The sequence below is a fragment of the Hydra vulgaris genome, chromosome 13 (genome assembly GCF_038396675.1).
Source record: "Hydra vulgaris chromosome 13, alternate assembly HydraT2T_AEP".
Lineage (NCBI taxonomy): Eukaryota > Metazoa > Cnidaria > Hydrozoa > Anthoathecata > Hydridae > Hydra > Hydra vulgaris.
Genome location: NC_088932.1, coordinates 29512573 through 29537500, shown reverse-complemented (window position 1 = coordinate 29537500; position 24928 = coordinate 29512573). Strand labels below are relative to the sequence as shown.

The 24928-nt window shown below is 25.5% G+C and overlaps 1 protein-coding gene and 1 long non-coding RNA gene across 3 annotated transcripts in view; one reads left to right on the top strand and one right to left on the bottom strand.

Moving 5' to 3' along the window:
• The window catches only part of LOC100215891 (protein unc-13 homolog B), an 86872-nt gene that overhangs the window by 30301 nt on the left and 31643 nt on the right, over positions 1 to 24928 (top strand). Inside the window, exons 7-10 of one of the 2 annotated variants that reach the window (XM_065814988.1) lie at positions 310 to 585; positions 901 to 995; positions 8084 to 8344; positions 17230 to 17387. In XM_065814988.1, the coding sequence (XP_065671060.1) occupies positions 310 to 585; positions 901 to 995; positions 8084 to 8344; positions 17230 to 17387 (790 nt within the window). Of the gene's footprint in view, positions 1 to 309; positions 586 to 900; positions 996 to 8083; positions 8345 to 17229; positions 17388 to 20179; positions 20533 to 24928 lie in introns of those variants that run through there. The other variant, XM_065814989.1, reaches the window with a different exon arrangement.
• On the bottom strand, positions 18646 to 20475 carry LOC124815465 (uncharacterized). The gene is made up of 3 exons (XR_010642867.1): positions 20353 to 20475; positions 20162 to 20274; positions 18646 to 18776 (listed from the first exon to the last, which is right to left on the bottom strand). It is a non-coding gene; the product is annotated as an uncharacterized LOC124815465 (long non-coding RNA).

Genomic DNA, 24928 nt, shown 5'->3' with positions numbered 1-24928 from the left:
TCAAATTTTTTAATTATATATACCTTTTTATTATTATTTTTAAATCACAACTTACAGCTGATTTATATTTTTTTTATTAAGTTATATATGTGTAGTAAGGTGTTGACGATTTTTACTACTCACAATTGACATCCATGTTACAATAAAAATTAACACTGGTTTTTTTTTCCAAACAAAAAGACCTATGTTTCTTTCATAATACATCTGTTTGTTTGTTTTTTTATTTAAAATATGCGTTCTTTATAAATTTTTTATAAATATATTAATAATAGTGCATAAAAACTTTGCAATTCATTTTTCTTGCTATAGGTTTGAAACCAGAAGAGACTCAAGCATTATCTCGGAAACTTGCTGTTTTAAACAATATACTTGATCAAGAAGTTAAAATTATAGCTGAGCAACACCGTCGTCACATAAGCAGCAGTGTCACTAAACTATCTTCATTAGAAAATTCTTTTGATGCATCAGATTATCCTGAGAATGTGATCAATGGATCAAAAAGCACTGAATCTTTAAACACAAAGTTTGATTTTGAAAAGTCCAAAACATCTCTGGGTGATGATGATATATTTATTTCACCAAACAGTAAGTTGTCTATTTTATTTCTGTCATTTCACGTGAACATGTTCCAAATGTTGTCTATTTTATCTCTTTATTTTAACTCGTCTATATTGGTCACCTTATAAGTCTTCTTTGCTTATCTCATTTATCTACTTTGTTTAGTACATTTATTATCATAGATTAATTCATTGTTTACATAACTTTTCATTTATCTATATAACTCTTTTTCCTACAATGCTGACCTCTTTGTCAACATTAAATTATATAATAGCTGTTTTACCATTTTTACTTTTTTAACTTTTTTAGATAGTAATAAGTTTATATAAACTTTTAATTTAGCTGAAGGAGGAGAAATAACAGATGAAGACCGAAAAATAATTTTTGATCAATTGAGACAGTTGAAAAATGAAAGTCAAAATGATAACGAGAAACAGGTAAAAAGAAACCAATCCAAGAAAAGAATAAACATTGGTTTTAGAATTCATATTATTTACATTTAATTTTAAATCATTACTTTACACTTGTTATTGGCAATAAAAATAATATACCATCAAATAAACTAAACTCTGCTTTAATTTTTTTAATTGGCTTTATAAAAAACATAACCATATTTTAAACTGTTTAATATTTAATTTTTTTTCCTACACAATGTTTTATCTAAAACTTGATTATATGAAGATTTTTTTTCAACTTGCTTATAGCAAAAAAATGAAAATAAATTTTAAATGATAAGAATAAAATTTTAAAATTTATTAACAATAATGGTGCTTCTAAAGTATTGACGACTGTATGATTGAAATTTAAAAAGATTTTGAATGTATGATCTTGCTTATACTCTTCAAATTTTTCAGTTTTTTTTTGCTTAGAGAAAATGTCTGTTTTTTAATAAACTATTTTTATTCTGGTATTATTTTATATCTAAATCAACTTTTTCTATTATTCTATATCTTATTTATTCTATATCTAAATTATTCTATATCTAAATCAATTATTATTATATATCTAAATCGACTATAAGCTGACTATTAGAAAATCAAAATTAGTCGACTTTGAGAATCTAATGATCGATTTAATTGAGTATTTATATTTATATCTTTTCAGTTAGTAAAGATATAAATAGATAAATAGATTATAAATATAATAAATAGATAAATAGATTATAAATATATAAATAGATAAATAGATTATAACAATAAAATATTTATAAAGTTTTTGTTTGAAATCAATTTGCATTGCAATAAAGTATAGTCCAAAAGCTTATATATTTTAAGGAGCAAACTGAGTTAATTCTAAATGAATGGAAAATGAATGATAATACACTTTCAACAAGTAGTGACACTGCTGCAAATATCAAACATTGTCTAGAAGATCTACTTAATAAAATGTACATACCTTATTTTTGACACTTAATTTAACTGTTAAAAATGTTCTTGTAAAAGAGAATGAGCTATCAACTAAAGAAAGCCATAGTGTCTTCATAATTTTAAAGAAATGTAGGAAACTTATTTAAACATAATATAAAACATAGTATAAAACTTTCTGTTCAGCTAGTTAGTTATGTTGAGTTAATATGAAAATTGCAACCCAGAAGATAAATGTTCAATTAACATATTAAAACAAGACCTACTTGGTGAAGTTTGACCTTTTTATTGCAATCATTCATTTTGTTGCAATCGGTTTTTAAACTTAGCAAGTTAATCAAAGGTGTTGTAATCAAGCCAGAGAGCAAAGATTATAAAGGTTTGCTATAAAAATGCTGGAAACTGGAAATTATTGGTAGCTGGGAACTGGAAATCATTGGCGAGCTTATTGATTTATTAGAGCCAATTTAAAAAATTTTTAAGTGGATTTGTTCAATTATATATCTGGCTGTTTATAAATTAATTGAATTTAATAAAAATAATTTATGCTATTTTCCCATTTTGTCAGAGATTGCAAAAATGCTCTTTTGTAAAATTGCTTCATCAACACCTCCAGAAGAGTTATTTTCAAGTTATTTTTTTTGAAATCAAAACTTTTAACAAAAAGGCAATTTTTTTTTTGGATTAAACGTTGTTTATAGTTTGTCCTGCAACTTTTTTCTTCAATTGATTTTGCGGTTATTTTTTTATATACGACATTTTGCAGGTTTTTAAAAATTATAAAATGGAGCATATATCGCAAACAGCAGCCGTTATATTTAATAACATATTTAAAATGCCAAAATCAGATGCTGAAAGATCAAAAGTTTGTAGGGCAAGAAACAGAAAAGCTTTGTTAGAAAAAGAAATAAAGAAAAGTTATCTTAGGCAACAGTTATTGACACTAAGAAAAGAAAACAAACAAAAAAATCAAGCGAAGGTTCGCAACCAAAGGCTAAGAATGAAAAAAAACTTGATTTCAATACTAACGTCAGTCTAAATTCTATGCAAGACAATTCTTATAACTGCAAATCGTCAATGAGAAAGGCATTAAACAAGTATTTATTATATTAACATATATTTTTTAATATAATTGCTTACACATGATTTGGGTTCTTTTACATCAAATTGCATTTTTAGGACAAAACAGGCTCTTTCAAAGTCTCCAAATAAAAGACAAACTATTGTAGAGCAGTTGGGTGCTGAATATGGTCTATGCACTGTTAAAGAAACACATTGAGTTCACTTCACATCAGAAGAAATTAAAAAAGTAAAAGTATTTTATGAAAGAGAAGATATATCAGTTATGTCTACTGGAAGAAAAGATTGTATGAAAATCGATGGAGAAAAAGTTCTAAAGTGCTACCTAGTTATGAATTTAAAGAAGCTGCATTAACTGTATTGTGAGGAGAGTGCTAGCAAAACAATTAAATTGAATAAGTTTTGTGAATTAAGGCCTACATACATTCTTACATGCAAAGATACACCATTTGAAACATGTGGTTGTATTTATCACAGTAATTTTACTTATTTGTGTGCTGCTTTGGCAAGCAGAATACGTTTTCCATTATATTGCAATAAATGATTAGAATATTATGTACTGTGCAAGCCCCCAATATACCAATGTTGGATAATGAAATGTTCATTGTGCTGTGATAGTAAACTATTGAAAGTTTCTTTGCCCGAAAATAGAGACATGGATATCTTAATCACCTATAGTTGGTGGATTAAAGATAATCACTTTGTACTCAGTCAACATAAAATTCATAACCTAGTTATGAATTTAAAGAAGCTGCATTAACTGTATTGTGAGGAGAGTGCTAGCAAAACAATTAAATTGAATAAGTTTTGTGAATTAAGGCCTACATACATTCTTACATGCAAAGATACACCATTTGAAACATGTGGTTGTATTTATCACAGTAATTTTACTTATTTGTGTGCTGCTTTGGCAAGCAGAATACGTTTTCCATTATATTGCAATAAATGATTAGAATATTATGTACTGTGCAAGCCCCCAATATACCAATGTTGGATAATGAAATGTTCATTGTGCTGTGATAGTAAACTATTGAAAGTTTCTTTGCCCGAAAATAGAGACATGGATATCTTAATCACCTATAGTTGGTGGATTAAAGATAATCACTTTGTACTCAGTCAACATAAAATAACAAAAAAGGTATTTTTAAACATTTCCGCAACTATTTACCAGAGTTTACTGAGGATCATCTCACTAAAAAGTAAAAAATGGAAAGTTTTTGGTTTCAAAATTCTCTAATATTTTTAATTTAATATTTTTTGTAATGGGGTTTTTGTAATTGCAGAACAATTTAAAAATGTATATATTAGTAAAAAAAATTTACTTGTCTTAGATATTTTTTTCTTATATTGGATTCTTGGCTCCGCAAAACATTTGCAAGGCATATGAAAGTACATACTTCTAGATATTGAGTTGTACTAGATAGAGTTAATAAAACAGGGAGCATAAATAGCATTAAGCATTTGTTGCCTACTCCAAATAAAACGATCCTAGTATTGAAGAACCATCATAGATAACCTTGATAATGTTAGAAAATTCATATTTTTTTACACAATTTAATTGGTTTTTATAATCATTCATCTTTTTTATGTCATTCATTGCGTTATTTGTTGTTTTTCATTTTTGGCTTTTTCGTTACGACCGTCACAGTTACAACCGTCACAACATAAAACTTCTTGGAAAACTTCAAGCAAAAACTATGAAACTCACCATATAGTAAGTTCAATGTATAGTTAAAGAACACTGCAAAGGATTTTTTTTTTCACTGTGTAGATGGCTGCATAAAGATTGACAAAGTTTATTTGTTTAGATTTGTCAAAAAGTAAGCGTTATGACCGTCACGCTACATTGAATTAATTTTTCAAAAGTTAAATCATTCAAGTTGAACACTTGAATGATTTAACTTATGCATGCTAAATTGTATAATAGTATTTAACATTTCTGGAAGTTTTCACATAAATACCATTCTTGGTTAATTTTTAATGGCTAAAAAAGTGTCAAATGTTACGACCATCACTTGCGTGGAATTGCCCATATATATACATATACACACACACACACATCTTTATAAATAAGAAAAAAAATTTAACATTTTTCTTTAAAACCATATTTGATAAAATCAATACATATTTTGACTTAATTTAAGTCATCTTCAGTTGAAATGATATTTAAAACTTATACTATATTTAAAAAAAAAAGTTATATAGGTACAAAATAAAGTGGTATAAAAGACAATAAAAACAATGTAAAATGCAATTTTAAAACCATTAACAAATTTAACAAAATCCAGCTAATCAGATATAATAAAAAGGGAGCACTTAAATACTATATTTATATATATATATATATATATATATATATATATATATATATATATATATATATATATATATATATATATATATATATATATATATATGCAAAGCTAAATACAGTTTAACAGAGAGAGTCAATTTAACATAATTAATCTGTTTGTTCTTATTTGGCTTTTGGCATTTTATATATATACTTTCCTTTAATTGGAGTTCAAATTTATTCCAAGAATAATCTAATATAGAAAAATGTAGACACAACTCAATCTTGTTCACAATGGAAATAAAAGAAGAATTTAAAATTTCTTTTTTGGGCATTAACTTATATAAATCAAATTCTTCCATACAAATTCAATTTTTCCTAAGAAAACCTATTCTGGTCTTCACATCTTAAGTTTTTCATGCCTTTTTTGCCTCTTCAATTTCCCTATGCCTCCTTTGCCTCCTCAAGTTCTCCATGCCTCCTTTACCTCCTCAAGTTGAATCTCATTAAGAATCATAGTAATACTTAAATCTTTCTTTCAGATGTTATTTACTAAGATTTTGCAACTTGCATTTCCCCCAAGATTTAAGTTAGGGATCTAAGAAGGTAGCAGTAAAAAAAAGTCAAAGGAAACCTTAGAATGCAATAAACAAACAAAATGCTGACAGAAGAATATCTAAAATAAGGTCTTCAATTTATTAAAGTTAAGAACAGGTATTAATTTGATTAAAATTATTACATATATTTATGCAATACTATTCATTTTTTTTTTTCCAAACTAAAACTTCCAACTGCGTAGTAAGACCATCAACAAATTTACCTATCACTCTTTTATCCACTGAGCAAAGACTAAAGTTTTTCTATGTTGCAAAGCGCGAAAAACCTAAATTAATACTTTTTTAGTTACTTAAAATAATTGTGGCTTCTATTAATTTCATTTAAAATGTGACTATTGCTAAAAGTTGCACTTGAGTTTTAGTTAAAAGATCACCTTCACAAAGTTTAGTTTGAAAGATCACTTTTAAAAAGTTTAGTTAGAAAAATCACTTTCACAAAGTTTAGTTAGAAAAGTCACTTTTACAAAGTTTAGTTAGATCCATCTATTTCACTAAGTTTTTTTGAATTATTTTTTGTTATTCACCTCCCTAAAGCTGGAAGGACCACTATAGTAGAGGAGGCTACTTTATTGTGGTTACAATAATAACTTAAAAGTAAGCAATGTTAAATGTAAAGGCAAAAAAGAAAGAGATACTGACAAGTTTTTCTGCACTTAAAGAATACACATTTAATATTTATGTTTCCATTCCTTAAGGAATACTACTGAATGCATTTTTTTTAATTATCAAAAATTTAAATTTTTTTTCTTATTTGAGAAAATTTTTATTTATTTAATAATTTAAATTTATATTTAAGTTTATAAAAAGCAGCTTAAATTTTTTTTTTTAATCCATAATGCTTCAAAACCTAATAACCTGATTTTGCCTTTAAGCTCAAACTATATTTATATTGATTTTGTCTTTATAGCTGAATTTGCTAAAACCTGATTTTGCCTTTATAGCTCAAACTAAAATTTAAAAACAGTAAACAAGCAAGAGCCTGCATTTCTAAAATCATCTTTGTGATGTTCTTAATTCATTGAAACAGAAACGTTTGATGGTTGCTCTTTAATATCATCTATTAAAATTAATTGCACCTACTAAAGTTAATTACATCTACTAAAATGCAACTTCAATCAACTTTTATTTTTAAGATTAACTTTTTCATTGATGTCCACTGAAAAAATAATTATTATTTTTCTTCTTTTTGCAACCTTAGTTCTAGTGTAACATTCTCCCAGCGGTTGCCCCTTGCAAATAATACAGTTTTTGTGGCCCTCACATTGAGCATAATATATATTTTTTTAAGTTGAGAAATTGTTTTGCACAGCTCCCTGACAATTTTGATATTACATTAAATAGTTATATAACCCAATATTGACAAAATTAATTTCATAATTAAAAGTTATTTTATTATGATATATAAATATGTTAAAAATAAAAAGTTTGCATTAATAGATGTTGCTAAATAATAAAATCTGCAGAGAAAAGAAAGTTTCATGTTGCTTTAACAATTTATTGCTTTTGCAATATTGTTATAAGAATTGCCTTGTTTTGCTTTACAAGAAGTTGTCACTGAAATTGTTAAAATTTTTCAGAAAGTTCATTATTATAAACTTTTTTTGAATTTAAAAGTAATAAAAATAATCCTAGAAAACATTTGATGGATAATATAATATTAATTTACTAATTAAAAGTACATTTGATTGATAATATAATATTAATTTACTAATTAAAAGTACATTTGATGGATAATATAATATTAATTTACTAATGAAAAGTATATTTGATATTTAAAAAGGGTTTTTTTTAACTAAAACTGCTTTTTTAAATTTCTAATAAATATAAAATTTGTTAAATATTATCAGCCCAGAATTAAGAAAGTTAGTTAATAACAGAAATGAAAAAACTCATCACAGATACAGGTGATTTTTCACCAAAAGATTATACCACTGATATTTTAATATTATTAGAGTTGATTATGTTTGTTACAATATTTTTAGAGTTGATTACGTTTATTACAATAATATTAGATTATAATAAGATTATACCACTGATATTTTAATATTATTAGAGTTGATCATGTTTATTACAATATTATTATAGTTGATTATGTTTTTTACAATAATATCAGAATTGATCATGTTTATTACAATATTATTAGAATTGATTATGTTTATTAAAATATCAAGGCAAGTGCACATAACAGTGATTCAGAAGCTGACAAAGACATGAAACTTGATGCGAAGAGAAAATTCATAAAGCTACAAAAACCAAATCCAGCTCGTCGTAATTGGCAAAAAGCTTTAGATGATATTAGAGAAGCTCGTCAAAATGGAATACATTCAAATATTAATGACATTACAGAAGAGCACTCTGCGCGGGAGAGAGTTAAAAGCATATTACAAGAACCTGTCATATTGCGTGAAAGATCTAGATCAGCTGGTGATAAAGTAAGTTTTAAATAAATCTTTTGTGTGTATATATATATATATATATATATATATATATATATATATATATATATATATTAGGGTATGTCATACTTTTAAAAAATTTTAAATTAAAAAAAAAAACAATTTGGGGAGTGACTTTATTATGTGGTAGGTATTTCTAAGCAACATTAAAATAAAACTTTTTTTTTTTTTTTTTTTTGTGTGTAAAAATGAAATCAAAAATTGTGATATTTTAATGAATAACATTAAATTGATATTTTAATGAATAACATTAAAATGAAATATATATATATATATATATATATATATATATATAGATAATATATATATATATATATATATATATATATATTTATATATATGCATTATTGATTTGAAAAAGTACTTTTTACCGTACTAAAAAACCAAGCAAATTAGGTAAAAATTAGAGTTTTGAATTAGATTTGTCCATGAACACCCACAAATTTTTTAAAATGTTTTTCATGACACCTTCAGCCATTTGCAACTCTAAAATTAAGTTTATGTTTATGCTTATGTCAAATGAGAATGTTTTGCAGCTGCTGTGACTAAAGCAGCAGCTGCTGTTTGGGGTTCTCTCTGAAAACCACAAACAGCAGCTGCTGCTTTAGTCACTTGTTTAACAACTCTTTCACAAGACTGGGTGTGGAGTAGATAGTAAGGTACTTCCATAGGGGAATCTATTACTTTTGTAAATCTTTTTTTGTCATATTACATATAAAATTTGGCTCTAAGATTTGTTCATTACTCTAGTCAATGAGTTTAAGGAGAGTCATAGCATCAAAGTTAAGTGTAGGTTTTTTTCGGTTTCTTACACTTACATCACCTTGCTCTGAATCTCCCCTAACGTTCATAATCATCTTGACTGCAAAAGCTCTATTTTCATTTGATGAGCTGTCAAGAAGAGAAATAAGAAGAGACTCAGAATGAGCATGAAATGTACCATTTTGAACAGACTTACTAATGGCATCCATAACTTCGACTGTTTGACCTCTTAATAGATAAAGAAGTTTGATTAGATGATTTGACCATTGACAATAGAGTCTTTTACCTTGATCCTAAACCACATATGAAAGCATACTTGAGCCACGAACTGAGAAAGACCTTTTAGATTTTTTTAAATATCACCTTCCAAGCCATGTTCACTAATGTAAAGCTAAAGAATTGCTTGACCAGTTGTGAGCCACCTGCTATGGCAAAGCTTACCACATTTTCTGTTGACAAGTGAAGGATTAAAGACAAGAAACTAACTTGTAGCTTAGTGAAGTGTCGGTTGAGTCTTTAAAATGTCATCTGGAATTTTAATCAAAGGTTCAATCTGTCTAATCAGTTCAAACTTTTCTAGTCGTTTTAATTGATTTACTTTTGATAATAGTTTGCGTATAGGCCCTTTAAATCCATCCTTGTAGGTCCATCAAGATTTGTAATAAGGTGTCTTTAAGGTAGCTCATTGGTATGTAACATGCAAATTGACTAAAAATATTTTCTTCCAATAAGTTTTTCCAGGTGAGTTAATAATCCGCTTTTTGTGGAATCTGATCCGATCACAGTTATAGTTTGATCAATTCCTCTAGGAACCATCCAGTTATAAAGACCGATTGCAGCTTCTTTAGCTGGTTTGTTTGGAGCTTTTGAAGGTGTGTAATGGGTCAAATAGCTTCCATCTGGTTCAGAAGTAACACTTATGTTCTCTTGCTTTTTTGTTCTTTGACAAAGCACTTTAGTAATTAAATCTTCAATCAAAATTAGAATAGGATCTTTTCTTCCATCTACAAATATGCCTTTGATAGGAGCTTCAATAATTAGTTTATCTGACAAAACTCTAGTTTTAGCCATAACCTCTGGTCTGGTTCTCCAAATCTTCTTAGAATCACATGCTAAACTAGCCATTATTGAAGTCAAGAAATTTGGTTTGATCAAATCTTGAAGGAAAGCAGATACAATTGCAGATGTAGCAGCAGAAGATATGTCAAATTGAAGAGATACTAGTGCTGTATTAGAGATCTTCTTGTAATTTTGTTTAATTATAATAAATGGGGAAGTTTTTTGTTTGATATTATTGGAGCTGTCTTCTGAGGATTCTTCATTTACATCTTTAATTTTTTTAGGTGAAGTTTCTTGATCTAAGTCATGCCCCATTGATTCATGAACTTTGTCTTTGATGTTTTCAATTTGAACCTGTGTATTAATGTGAGGTTTTTTAATCAAATTTGCATGTTTTGCATTTTTAATCATTGCATGTTTTGCATGTACTACCTAGATAGTCAGTTGATGTATGTACTGAAGCTCCCAAAGCTATCTATTTCAGTAAGACGTCATCAGTGTGTATCTATTATTGCATTTATGTATATATATTAGGGTGGTTCAAAAAACAACTTTTTTAAAAATAGTCTGCTGCACTTAACTAAAATGTGTTCTATATTATACAAAAACACTAGTTTTAAAATTTTTTTTAACAAAAAATATTTTTAGGGTTGCCTCAAAAAAATTTGACTGGTTCCTAATATTTTGAAAAAAAAAGTTTTTCTAAAGTATGTCAACCTGGTACTCAAAAGAAGCGAAATTATATAAAAACTTCAAAAATAATAATTAATTTACATAAAATTTATGTTAAAAAAAATTATTAAAAAAAAACTTAAATATTGACTTTTTTTATTTTCATCTTAAAAACAATAGTTTTTAGTTGATTATATTTGAAAATTAAAGTTATTATTTTGCTTTTAAAACATTAAGAAAGCAAAATAATAATTTTATTTTACGCTGCTTAACTGAAGGATTACCGTTGCAACTAACCCCCAGGCCCCACCCCTTGCCAAGGAAATGCATTGTTCCAAATAACAACTCCCCAAACCCCCAGGTCAGAATTTGCTCACCACATTTAGATTGTAGTATTCCCCAACCCCTCCCCCTCCCTAATTTAAATAACACGCAATATTATAAGCATTTTTACATGTTTCAAATCTTGTCACTTGAATGAATATTTTGGAAAAATATACATAACTTAAACATTTTTCAACCGATTTTGGATTTTCGTTGGTGTAATTAGGTATGAAAAGAGTTCAATGATTAGATCAGTGTTTTGTTTGATTTTGTCAACCGCGTCAAACTGCATAAAAATGGGTAAATTGTGTCAACTGCGTATCTTTGAACTTACTTCAAACCTAACTAATGGTTTTATTTAAACTGCTCTCAATTTTTTTCTAACTAATGAAGGTTAATAGTACATAGTTCAACATAAGATTAGCCTGTATCTTTCAAACTGCGTCTACACAAGCACTGTAAAAATAGGTTTTTTTCACCTAAAAATCATGGTTTTTGAAACTTAGAGTGGCTTGTGTAGTCACAAAAATAAAGTTAGAGCTCTAAAACTTTAAAAGTTTTAGCTCTCAAATTTTTTTTTTGTCAATACACAAGCCACTTTATAAAGTTAGCTCTAAAACAGATCTCATTTTTTCACATATACGCAGCAGAAAAGTGCTAGGAGCAGTCAAAATAAAATGTGACCCTGAAAACAGGACACTCTAATATATATATATATATATATATATATATATATATATATATATATATATATATATATATATACACCTATATAAATGTACATACATCAACTGACTATCTAGGTAAAACATGCTAGAGAGAGTGCTGCTGCATAGACTGAGGGTTTGGTAATATAGTAGTTAATTTTTATTTAAGGCATAAATAGGGGTCACCACCAAACTTTTATTTTGGTAATATTCAGTAGTAAAATTTGAACAACTTACAAATTATAATTTGTTTCAATGAAAATTATAATTGATGTTTTTTTGTTTTTGTTTTTGCTACAGTTTTCAAAACCAGATGTCATAAAAGATAAACCCACGAAATATGAGGCACATTGCGGTAGTGGTGTAGTGGTAGAGCGCTCGCTTCATGAGCGAGAGGTTCTGAGTTCGATTCCTGCCACGTCCCTGGTAGTACCGCGCTCAACTTGTTTCTTCGCGCAGCGGCCTTGTTCGTCAAGGTTCGTGTTTCGGAGTTAAAGAGTTGAGAGAGGGTTATAACCACAAGTAGCCTCTTCATCTGTAGTGGCCTTCTCGGCCTTGGGGAGGTGAATTATAAAAAAAAAAAAAAAAAACATTGCTTAAAAGATTTCATAAATATTTTTTAAGTAAATCATTAATTTTATTAATTTTTATTAATTTTTTTATTATACATTTTAAATGTAGATATACATCTAAAATAAAATATTAAAACTTTATCAATGAGTAAGTAAAAAATTAACTAATAACAAAACTTAAGGGGAAATTGGTTCAAAATTATTTCAATGCTGTTTATAATGCACTTATAATCTGATGATCATTTACAAAAGATCTGTGGTAAACTAACAACTGTTTAAACAAGAAGCACTTAGGTTGCAGTGTACCAGCATTTTTTTACAACAAAATCACAGAGACTGTGAAAAACTGATTCCTGTTTATAAATGCGTTTAGGCTGCAATAAACTAATGACTTTTAGTAATTGTTAAATATGTACCTTCAGATTTAATTGTGAAAGTAGAAGTACTAGATTTGGTTGAACTTAAAAACAAAACTTGTGGAGTTGATATAAAGAAAACTCTTGAAACAGTTCTGGTTTAAGACTATGTGTCTACCTACAAGCTTGATAGCGTTGCTATAGATGGCACATCAGCAATGTAATATAGGGAAATATGTTAGACTTATTAACTTATTAAAAGTGATCTAAAGTATCCAGAGTTTTTACCAATTCGTTTTGCGATTGACAGCTTTAGGGCCGAATACATTTGATCAAATACAAATACAAATTAAAATAAGTTAGTTCTAGATTCTGAAATACAAGTTCAAATGCAAATATATGTAATTGGTGTTTTCCAAATACAAATACAAATATTTGTGTTTTAAATTAAAAAAATACAAAGTTTTTTATTTTATATTAATTTTAACTTTTTTTATTTTTATTTTATAAGTATAATATAACTAATGATCAACTATTACTTAAATCTTTAATTAAAATTTTAATTATTCAATTTTATTTTCATTCATTCTATTAAATAATTCATTCATTCTATTAAATAATACATTCATTATATTAAATAATACATTAATTTTAAGAAAAAATGTTTCAAAAATTGTTCATATCTTAAAAACACTCCTAGTTAAAAAAACAAAAAGACTTGCTTTTGTTACATATTTTACAAGAAAAATGTTACTTATATGTACATTTTTTTATTGTATTTTTATTTTTTATTTTTTACTAAATATGAAGTAATTGGAAAAGAATTACTGAAACTATTTGATGAACAATTAAAAAAAAAAAATACTAAAAAAATAATTTATTAAATAGAAGAATAAAATTAAGTTTTTTCATAATCATTCGAAACAAATTCTTAAATTATTTTAGTGTTAAAAATGAAAAAGATTATTTTTTACAACAAAAAAAACAAACAACGAATCTTTTGCTTTTTCCCCCAAAAAACTCCAATCAAATACAAATATTTAAAATTTTTCAATCAAATACAATAAATATGCAAATAAGACAATATATCCTATTATTTCCAAATAGAAACACAAATATCTATTTGACCCCCTGGTGATTTATTAAAAACATTTAGCAGCAAAATATTTTAATTTTTTAATTGTTTTTGAATAAGTGATTGAAATTGTAAATTATATTGGAGCAAATCCAAAAAAAAATTAAGGAATTGGATCTTGTTGATAAATCAAGTCACCTGTTATTTTACTTTGTTGTAAGATATTTGCTGTCAATCAGTGATCAAATCAAATAATGGAATAAACAAATCAGTCATGGATATTGCAAATTATTTTGAAAAAAAATAATATTATTATCAAGTTTTTATTGTGCTGTGGCTTTTAATTAGCATTGTATTTTGTAGGTTAGGCTCAATTAAATCGTTTTTGAATGAAAGAAAAAGACATTTAAAATCCTTGATGGTGTGATTTTTTTCCAAGATCATTTGCTCTTCTCTGATATAATGCAACATTTACAAACTCTAAATTTGACTCTTAAGGGGAAAAAAAAAAAATTTTTTCTCAGACTATCTTTTTAGTTTTCAAAATAAAATTTCTTTGTAAGATTTAAAACTTTCATTTTGCTGAAATGAAGATGATTATTTCTTATCCTTTAATTCAGTATGATAGTTACAAGATTTATACATATCAGGAAAAACTAAAGAATTTACAAGAAGACTTTTAAAGCAGATTTAAAGATTTGTATCCACATAAATCTTCTTAAAGCTATCTTCTAAGATGCACATAAATTGTCTTTGCACATAAGTTTTTTTAATTAAAGACAAAAAAAGTTTATCTCTTTTTAATTAAAGAAGCACATAAATTGTCTTTAGGACTTACAGTATCTTTTTTTAGTTAAGGATGCACATAAATTATCTTTTGGGTTAAAAGTATTTTTTTTCAAATTAAAGATGCCCATAAATTGTCTTAAGGGTTTAAAGTCTTTTTTTAAATAAAGATGCACATTAATTGTCTTCAGAGTTTAAAGTCTTTTTAATTTTTAGTAGTAATACTAGTCTAATTCTAGTAAAAATTGCCTGAACATGTATTTCAATTTGAAATCAAACTATTAGATCTCCAAGGCAACCAAAATTTTTTCCTGCTGTACAAAACACTAACTTTATTTGGTAAGAGAGCTCCTAAAGTTAAGTATCATTATCTAAAAAAGATAAGTAAGAAGTTCAATTTTTAGTTTAATGTACACATTTTAAATATTTTTTTATGAAAAAGTTAAGAACCACAAAGAATTTTTCTGTGCTAAATGCAGGGGAAACGTCTTTTTTTAATTTATTTTTACCTTTTTTGTTTAAATATTCTATTAATAACCTGACCCATTACCAAAAAACTAATAAAAGTATTAAAAAATTTCAAACAAAAAAAAATTATTTTCTTTTAAAAAAATGAGCAGAAAAGCTATTACCTATGAAGATCGTGTAAAAGTGGTGCATTTTGTTAAAGATAATCTTTAATAGATTGTCTTTAACAAAATTAAAAATTGTTAGCACTGATCTATGTGATCACTTTATTACTTTTCCAATTTCACGAGCGGTTTTACCAGGAAGGTAAGGCCACTCGTGAAATTGGAAAAGTAATAAAGTGATCACATAGTTCAGTGCTAACAATCATCAAAAGATTCAAAGAGACGAAATCTTACGTTGATTGCCATTGTTCTGGAAGACTGCGTTTGACAACACCCAATAATGATTGCCTTTTAATCAGGTTGGCAAAAAAAAATCAAATTATGCCGTCGCATGAATTAAAAAAGGATTGGAAGCTTTCAAATGGACATCAAGCATCTGCATCACTTGTGCGTAGGAAACTAATAGCCAACAATATGTTATGGAAAAAAGCTGTTCTAAAACCACAACTTACCAAACAAAATATAAAAAAGCAAAAAGAATTTTGCCAAAGCGTCAAAGAATGGTCTGAAGAAAAATGGAAGACAGTAGTGTTCAGTGATAAGATGAATATCGAAGTTGATAACTGAAAAAACCGAATTATGATTCGCAGGCAGCCTTCAGAAAAATATAATCTCGATAGTATTGTTCAAAGTACAAAATAAGGTAGCGGGTTGGTTGGAATATGGTGCTGCTTGACAGATTATGGTCTTGATATGTTTAAATTATTTGATAGTCGACTCAACTCTACTTATTATGTCAATATTTTGAATAACAACTTGTTACCATCAATTGATGCACTTGAGCAAAGCATTCATTTTTCAGCAAGACAATGCACCATGTCACAGGGCTAAAATTGTCTCTGAATGGTTTGAAAGCAAAAATATTGAGCGTCTTACTTGGCTACCAAATAGCCCAGATCTAAATTGCATTAAAAATCTTTTGATTTAGCTTGATAAAGAGATTGCCAAGGAGCCTTGAGGAATATTTGCGCAATATTTTACCAACAATACTTGGGAATGTTCCCAAACAAATTTTAGAGAATTTAATAGACTCAATGCCTAATGTATAAATGAGTGCTTAAAAATTCATGGTAGAATTACGCGGATTAGGTAAAAATTACCGTTTTTTGTTCTGTGTTTCTTAACTTTTTCACAATTTTTTTTAAATAAGAATTACTTATACAACTTTAAATATTTTTTTTTTATTTGTTTAAAAGTTTTTATCATTATTATTATTTTTTATGTATGTATGTATATATGCATGTATATATGTATGCACGTATATTAGGGTGTCCCAAAAAATAACATTTTTGAAAAATATATGCAGAGACCACCTTAATGTGTTCTATCTAATACAAAAACACTAGATTTAAAATTTTTTGAATAAAAAATATTTTAAGGGGTCCCTCAAGACCCTCGAATATTTAATGGGACCCTAATATTTTCAACAAAAAAAAAATATTTCAAAAATATATTAACCTGGTACTCAAATGAAGCGAAATTATATAAAAATTTCAAAAATAATATAGATTTCAAATATAGAATTGTTATTTTTGGTTTTATTACATAAAAAATTACGTTTTTTAACAAAAAACAAAAAAACGCATTTTTTATGTATTTTTATGACAATTTTGATAAATAAGTTAAAATTTTTCTAAATTAAATATTATTTTTGAAATTTTTATATAATTTTGCTTCATTTGAGTACCAGGTTGACATACTTTTAAAAAACTTTATTTTTGAAAATATTAGGGACCCGTTAAATATTCGAGGGTCTTGAGGGACCCCTTAAAATATTTTTTATTCAAAAAAATTTTAAATCTAGTGTTTTTGTATTAGATAGAACACATCAAGGGGGTCTCTGCATATATTTTTCAAAAGTGTTGTTTTTTAAGACACCCTAACGTATATATGTATGTATGTATAATGTTTTGTAGAATATATTTGGATGTACTCCAGAAGAAGAAGAAGAAAAGGAAGATGGTGGAATGGATAATTCACCTAAACCACAGCAGGATGATTTTAAATTTGGGAGGAAAATTAATAGAAGATTTGGTATTCGTCATTCACCTCGCAGTAGTGTGAGGAGACAATCGTAAGTTGTTTAATGAAAAACTATTATAACAATTCACATACTAATAAACAAAACAAAAAATTATTTTGTTCAAGTACTAAATTAATTCAACCAATAAATATGATTATTTTGTTCAAGTACTAAATTATTTTAACCAATAAATATGATTATTTTGTTCAAGTACTAAATTATTTTAACCAATAAATATGATTATTTTTGAATGCTTTTATTTATTTCTAATGTTTTTTGCATTTTACAATGATTTGCACTTTAAATCAAAACAATATGATATTGGTATAAGAATGCCAATATCATTAAATATCTTTTAATCTTTTAATCGTTCAACTTTAATGCTTAAATATAGCTTTTTTTGTATTTTGTTATTGTTGTTATTCTAAATGATGTCAAGTAAATGATGTCATATAGATGACATCATTTATATAATGTTATCTATATTAGATAAACATTTAACTAAATTAAACTATTAAATTGATGTTTTTTATTTCATTTATATAAATTATATTAATTATTTTTATATGAAGACTAGTCTATAAAAGTATAAAAAAAAAATCTATAAAAGATTATCTTTAACAAAATTCTTCACTGATGTAAATAATACATAGAAGAGTAATTGAATGAGGCTAAATATTCAATTTCTCTGTGTGTATACATACATATATACATATGTATGTATACACGCAGATATATATATATATTTATATATATACTAAAAAATATAAATAAGAATAAACTAATATATATATATATATATATATATATATATATATATATATATATATATATATATATATATATATATATATATATATATATATATATATATGTGTATATATATATATATATATATATATATATATATATATATATATATATATATATATATATATATATATATATATATATATATATATATATATATATATTTATACTAAAAAATATAAATAATAATAAACTAAAAACATATACACAACGCACGCACACGCACACACATGTATATATATAATACACATAGACACACACACACATTTATATATGTATATATCTGTGTGTGTTTGTGTATATGTACATGTTTCTAGTTTATTATTTATTTAAAGCCTAATATTCATAAAATATAATACAATGCAAAATCTGCACCAAAATATACAAACTTTGTTATATGCATATTATAATTGTATGCTTATATTTTTGTTACTAACACACAAAATTCAAATATCAAAAATAAAATATAAACCTGATTTGCACAGTATAACTTTTCTGCAAACAAATGGTTTCATATATCACATTTCAATATATATTAGATTTCCCATGTAATTAAATTAATTGAATGGATGTCTTGCTATTTGATTATTTTGATCTTTTTAACAATTTCAAATTATTAGAAGTCATTTCCTAATTTGAAACAAAACAAAAATAACACCAAAAAGTTGTGCTTATTTTTTACTACATTTGAGATTTTCATTATGGTGATACATACTTAGAAAAACACAATTATATTTCAAAAAAATAAAAAAATTTCAGTCTATTGTTAACATTGAAGCATTGTACATGATGCCAATAGAAAATAGATAAAAGACACAGAAATTATTATAACTTCTTTTAAAGTCCTTTTTATTATTGTAAAAAGATCAGACAAGCTTATACAAAAATAATCTTTTCAAATAACTGGTATACTTAGTCAAGTTTATCATAGTTTACATCCATGTTGTATTATCAAGTTTTCAACTGATTATTTTACTGTTTTTTTGTCACTTTTTTTTTTGTTTGGAAAAAGTTTTTTTTTTTAAAACTGTTGTTTTAGGAAGATTTGGAATTATTTGTCATAATATTTGTTCTTGTTATTAGTATTTTTTTAAAATGATTCATGTTTTAGTTGAGAAAAGAAGAGGGAACAATAAAATCAAAATGTCAAAAAAGTTTTTTTTTTTTTTTAATTTTAATTTGGTTTAAAAATATTAACAAAAAAAGGATGATAAATTAGGAAATGAAAAAAGAAAAGGTGATTATTGTAAGATTTTTTTTTTTTTTTGGCTTTAATTTATGGGTGGGATTTCATAAATGTTTTCAAAAAGCAAAATTTGTTTAATTTATTATGTAGGTTTTTTTTTGTTTCCTGTTACAAAAGATTTTTTGTTTCCTGTAACAAAAGTTTTTGTTTTTTTAATTTTCATTAGAATTAAAAAAATTTACAAAATGTTGAATAGTTTTTGTAAAGTTAATTTCTTAATTCTTGGGTAATTATTCAGAATGTTCTATTACTGCTAATTATGTTCTTTCTACTGTTTAGATGATCTTTATTTGGTTCTTAGATAATTATAAGATTTCTTTTTTGGTGCTTGGATATATATGAAGCCCTTTATTCGATGCTAGGATAGTTATGAGGTGCCTTTTGATGCTTGCATAAATATGGAGTTTCTTTTTTAATGAATTATTATGTAAATCAGTTTTTTTCTCAGGATTTTTTGTTATTAATAAAAACTTTTTATATTTTATAAAACTTTTTATTTTTGATTCTAAATATTATTTTGATAACAAGTTTCTAAACCTCAAAATAAAAGCAAAGCATGGAACTGAAAAAAGTCTGTCTCAAATTTTAATATTTTGGATAAGTGGTTATTTTACTTATTTTCTATTATATTCTATTCTTTAATTATTTTTTTCGTTCCATTTTTTAGATTTTTTTTTTTTTTAAGAGTTATTTTACATCTTTAAAAAAAATAAAAATCATTTCACATGCAACAAAAACTCACGCATTAAAAGATTTTATAAGCACTTACAGTGAAGACATTTTTAAAATGCTTTTGAGAAGTATTGCCAATGTTCTGGGTTTTGAATCCAAAGAAAAGTCTTTTTCTGAGGATGGCTCAGATATTGTTGCAGATTCTCTAATCTATGATGAAAATGACAATGAAGAGCAATATAATAATGTTGATAAAAATTCTAAAGTTACTAGAAGAAAGAATCGCACAAGCTCTAGTGCTCGCCCCACCATACATAAGCCTATACGTACAACATGGGTTGTTGATAGCAGAATGGAAACTGATTTAGCTCGAGAAGAAAAAAAATTGCGACGGTTAGCACGTGTGAATACAGAACTCCAAGTTATCACAGTTAAACCTGAGAAAAATCTAAGAGATACTTATACAACGTAAGCAGCTTTATAAAGTAAAATATTTAATGAAAAGTATATAAATATTAATGAAAAATATGATTATACATAACATAAGCAAAATATTGCTTTATACCTTCTGTTGCTTAGCAATTGCTGTATACCTTCTTTTGCTTAGCAATTGCTGTATACCTTCACATTTATCAATTCAACAGGGTTCTTAAGATTTCAATCTAAGTTATTTCTAAAGTTAATCTAAAAACTAAAAGTTTATTAAAAAATTAATAATAGTTTGCTTCAAATAATCTGCATAAAGCTGTCACTGTAAATCAAATTAAATTTTTAAGGCAAACATTGATTACTAGAATTCTTTCTAAAAAAAAAGTTCTTTTTTGTGTTTGATTTTTTTACAAAAAATTTAGTATAATGCTGCTATCATTGAGTTGAGATGTAAAAAATTTTTTTAATATAATGCTGCTACCATTGAATTAAGATGTAACAAACTTATTTGTTTTTTAACTAAATTTGTCTAATAACAATTTTTAAAAACCTTTTGTTTATGAATTTTATTTATTCAGGTGTTTACTTTTTGTTTAGTAGTTTTTGTGAATGTTATAAATATTTGTTTATTATAAAGCTTCTCAAAACTCTATAATAAACAAATATAATAACAATAAATGAATTGCAGTTAATAAATTGAAAAATAAAATGTTCTCTTGTTTTGCTTTTTAAAACAGTCTACAGCATAAAGATTTATAAATTTTATGAAATCTAACCTTGAAGTAAATACATTTTTTATTATTTATAAAGGTTTAATTTTTTTTAGTGTTTTTTTGTATACATCTTTTTAAAACATCAATGTTTCTCTTGTTTGAATTTTTAAATACAGTTTTATTACAAATTTTAGACAAGATGGTTTGTCCATGTCATTGCTTACCATTTGTTATAAATTATTTATGTGTTTGTTTATATGTGTGAATGTGTTTTTGCATTTATTAAATCCAATTTGAGATTTTATAATCTAACTCCATAACCTCCTACTTGCTACAGGGGTATTTTCTAATAATTAAAATAAAACCCCAAGTAATCACATACTGAAGTAATTATGAATAAAATTTATAGGTTTTAATATATTACAGCTTTTTTTATAAGCTTTAAATTTTAGGATCTTTATTTTTCAGGACTATCAAAAGTTTCTACATTATATACTCTAAAAATTATAAAAAAAATTATAAAGAGCATATTTGACTTCCCATTTTATGTGGGCTAACAAGTGACTTTACTTACCTCATGCTTTATTTGAATTTGAGAGGTTGAAATAAGGCTTTTACATTTATAGGGTGCCTTGAGGCCAACCATGTAAGCAGCCATGACACAGTTAAAATTTTTGATACAAAGTTATGAAGTACAAGATGAATAATAAAGTAAAAATATTTATGTTATTTCCTACAAGATCTAGTTTTTGGCATCTGTGCCAAAAACAAGGTGAAACTTGTGGGAAATAACATTATCAAACTTGTGGTTCTGGATCATAACTGGATCAAACTTGTGGTTCTTTAATGCAAACTCCAAGCAGTGGGCTTGCATTAAAGAACCACAAGTTTGATCCAGTTTTTTGGCACAAATGTCAAAAATGTGATAAAACTTTTGGGAAATGCCATAAATACTTTTACTTTATCACACATCTTGTTCTTCATTGTTTTATATCTAAAATCTTATTTCATTTTCTATTTTTTTTTGCATTTCTATATTTTATTTGTTTCTATCTATATTTTATTTGTTTAATGAAAATATTAGCAAAGTTGTACAGTTGTAACATAGTTGTCATAAACAGAAAACAGTCAAAAATAATAACAATAGTAATATATTTAATAAAAATAAATAAACATAAAATTTATAATAACAATAACTAAATAAGTATAGTATCAAAGTTAGTAAATAAATACTATTTAATAAATCTAATAGTTTATTTCCTATAAATGGACAAAAAAATTAATATAAATGTTTACTTGTAAATTTTATGTTAGTTTATTTTTAATTTATTGCAGTTTATAATATTGTTTCTTTATTGCTGCAATATTTATAACATTGCATATACAGCTTTTAATTTATAGTTCTTATGTAATTTATTGTTTATTAAAATTTTCAGTTTAAAGAAAATTAATAATTTTAATTCATTTTTATTAACTCTGGTTTTATTTAAATACATAAACTTCTTATGCATATAAGTATAAACTATAAATATTTATATAAGTATAAATTTTTGAAAAATATGTTCTTAAAGTTGTATATTTTTATATTGTGTTTAAGTTGTTTGTATTGGATTAATTAAAAATTTAATTACTTTTAATATGATTATAATGTAACACCTACTTTAGAATTTTTCAAAATATTGTCTAAAATGGTTGATAGTATAGCATTATGTTGATGTTGTTACACTTGAGTAAGGTTGCAAAATGTTAAGTTTTAAAGTTAGGTTTATAATTGTGTAATAAGCATGAATCCTGACAACAATTGTTTAAAAATCTTTTAATGTTGATAAACATACAAAAGCAATATATTTTTCACTTGTTAAAAAAATTTTATTAAAAGTTTTTATGATTTTTACAAGTATTGTGTTTTCAAATTCAATTTTTATTTTTTTTATTAATTGAAATATCAAATAATAAAATATTGAGAATTTAAACTGATAAATTAAAAAAAAGATTATGAAAATATTTTCAACAGTTTATTTTTATTGTGAAAAATCTGTTGATTAAAAATTATGGATATTATGGATATAAAAGCTTTTTTATATGTAACATTGAGAAAAACATAAATTTATTTGTGAAATATTTACAATAAGAACTATATATTTTTATTTAATCAACTTGTTTATGATTTTAATATTGTACTCACTAATTCACATTATATAAGAAAATAATAATTTACCTATTGTTAAAGTATATCATTTTATTTCTCTAAGATTTTAACATAAGTAGTATACTGGTTATGTTATTAATTTAATTGTGCCATCACTAACACAATTAAGGTATCATATAAATAATGGTAGCATTATTAATAGTACAATAGTGGTATAATGATAGCATTATTAACAGTGGAAGTCAATATTTGTGGACTGATAAATATTTATTGAAAAAAAAAAAATTCAAACTTTTGCTTAAAATGAAAAGATATGCCTCAAAGGAAGAAAGGAAATATTGTATTACCGAAAATTTCTGATATTAAATCTTTACCAGAACCCCAAAACTCTAACAGCAATGAGTGCTCTCCGATTCTTTCCAGGAGACTTGCTCACTTTCCTCATGAAACCAGGTGTGTAAAATTCTTATAACATTTTAACAAGTTATTGAAAGTTTTTCTTCGAATTTTTCTTTTTTTGTTTTTATGTATGTGTGTGTTTTTTTAATAAATTTTTATGTTTTGTGAGTAAAGTTTTTATTAAATTTTTTAGGTTTACATAAAAATGTTTTTAGTGATTGTTATATTAACAGTGGGTACATTGGGGTACGTTGGGGGTTAAATCTAACCAAGATTTAAAGTTAAATCTAACCAAAAATAAAGTTGTCATGTTATTTGAAAAATAATTTTTGTTTAAATCAAACTAAATATTCAAAAATGTAATGATTTAATATTAAAGAATTATAATTAGTAAATGCAACCAGTAGACAGTAGACCCAACCAGTAGTCATTTGATGCAACTAGTAGTCAGTTGACACAACTAGTAGTCAGTAGATGCAACCAGTAGTCCGTACACACAACCAGTAGTCAGTAGATACAACCAGTAGTCAGTAGATGCAGCCAGTAGTCAGTAGATGCAACCAGTCGTCAGTGGACGCAACCAGTATACAGTAGACCCAGCCAGTATTTGGCTTTCAATGAATGTTGCTACTGTTGATAAAACTTGTTACTGATACTTTTTTAAAGAATAAAATAGATTGAAACACTCACAATCAACAGTTTTGCAAGTTTTAAACTGCATAAAATAATTCTAAAAGAAATTGAAGTGTTCACTTTTCACAATAACAATTGACACTTAAATTTTGAAAACTCTTCTTGTCTTCTTGAAGTTTTCCTTGTTTGTGTTTAATCTCTATGTTAACTTTACTTCTTTGTTGCTTAACAATGAAACAGTTTAATCTACTAGTAGTATGTGTAAAGTTTTATGGATATCATCAATTAAGTATAACAAAAAAAGTACCACTAAAAGACTTGGTATCTTATTCAGGATATAAAATAGGACTTGGTATCTTATTCAGGATATAAAAAAAACAAAATAACAATAAATGAAAAACAAATAACAGCTACCTTTTACCTGCTTATAAAGAGAAATAAAAATGAGCAACATTTACTAAAACACCTGAATAAAAAAAATGCTATATTAAAAAAAAAATTCTTTAAGATAAATAAAGTAAATTGACTCAAGAATAAGTTA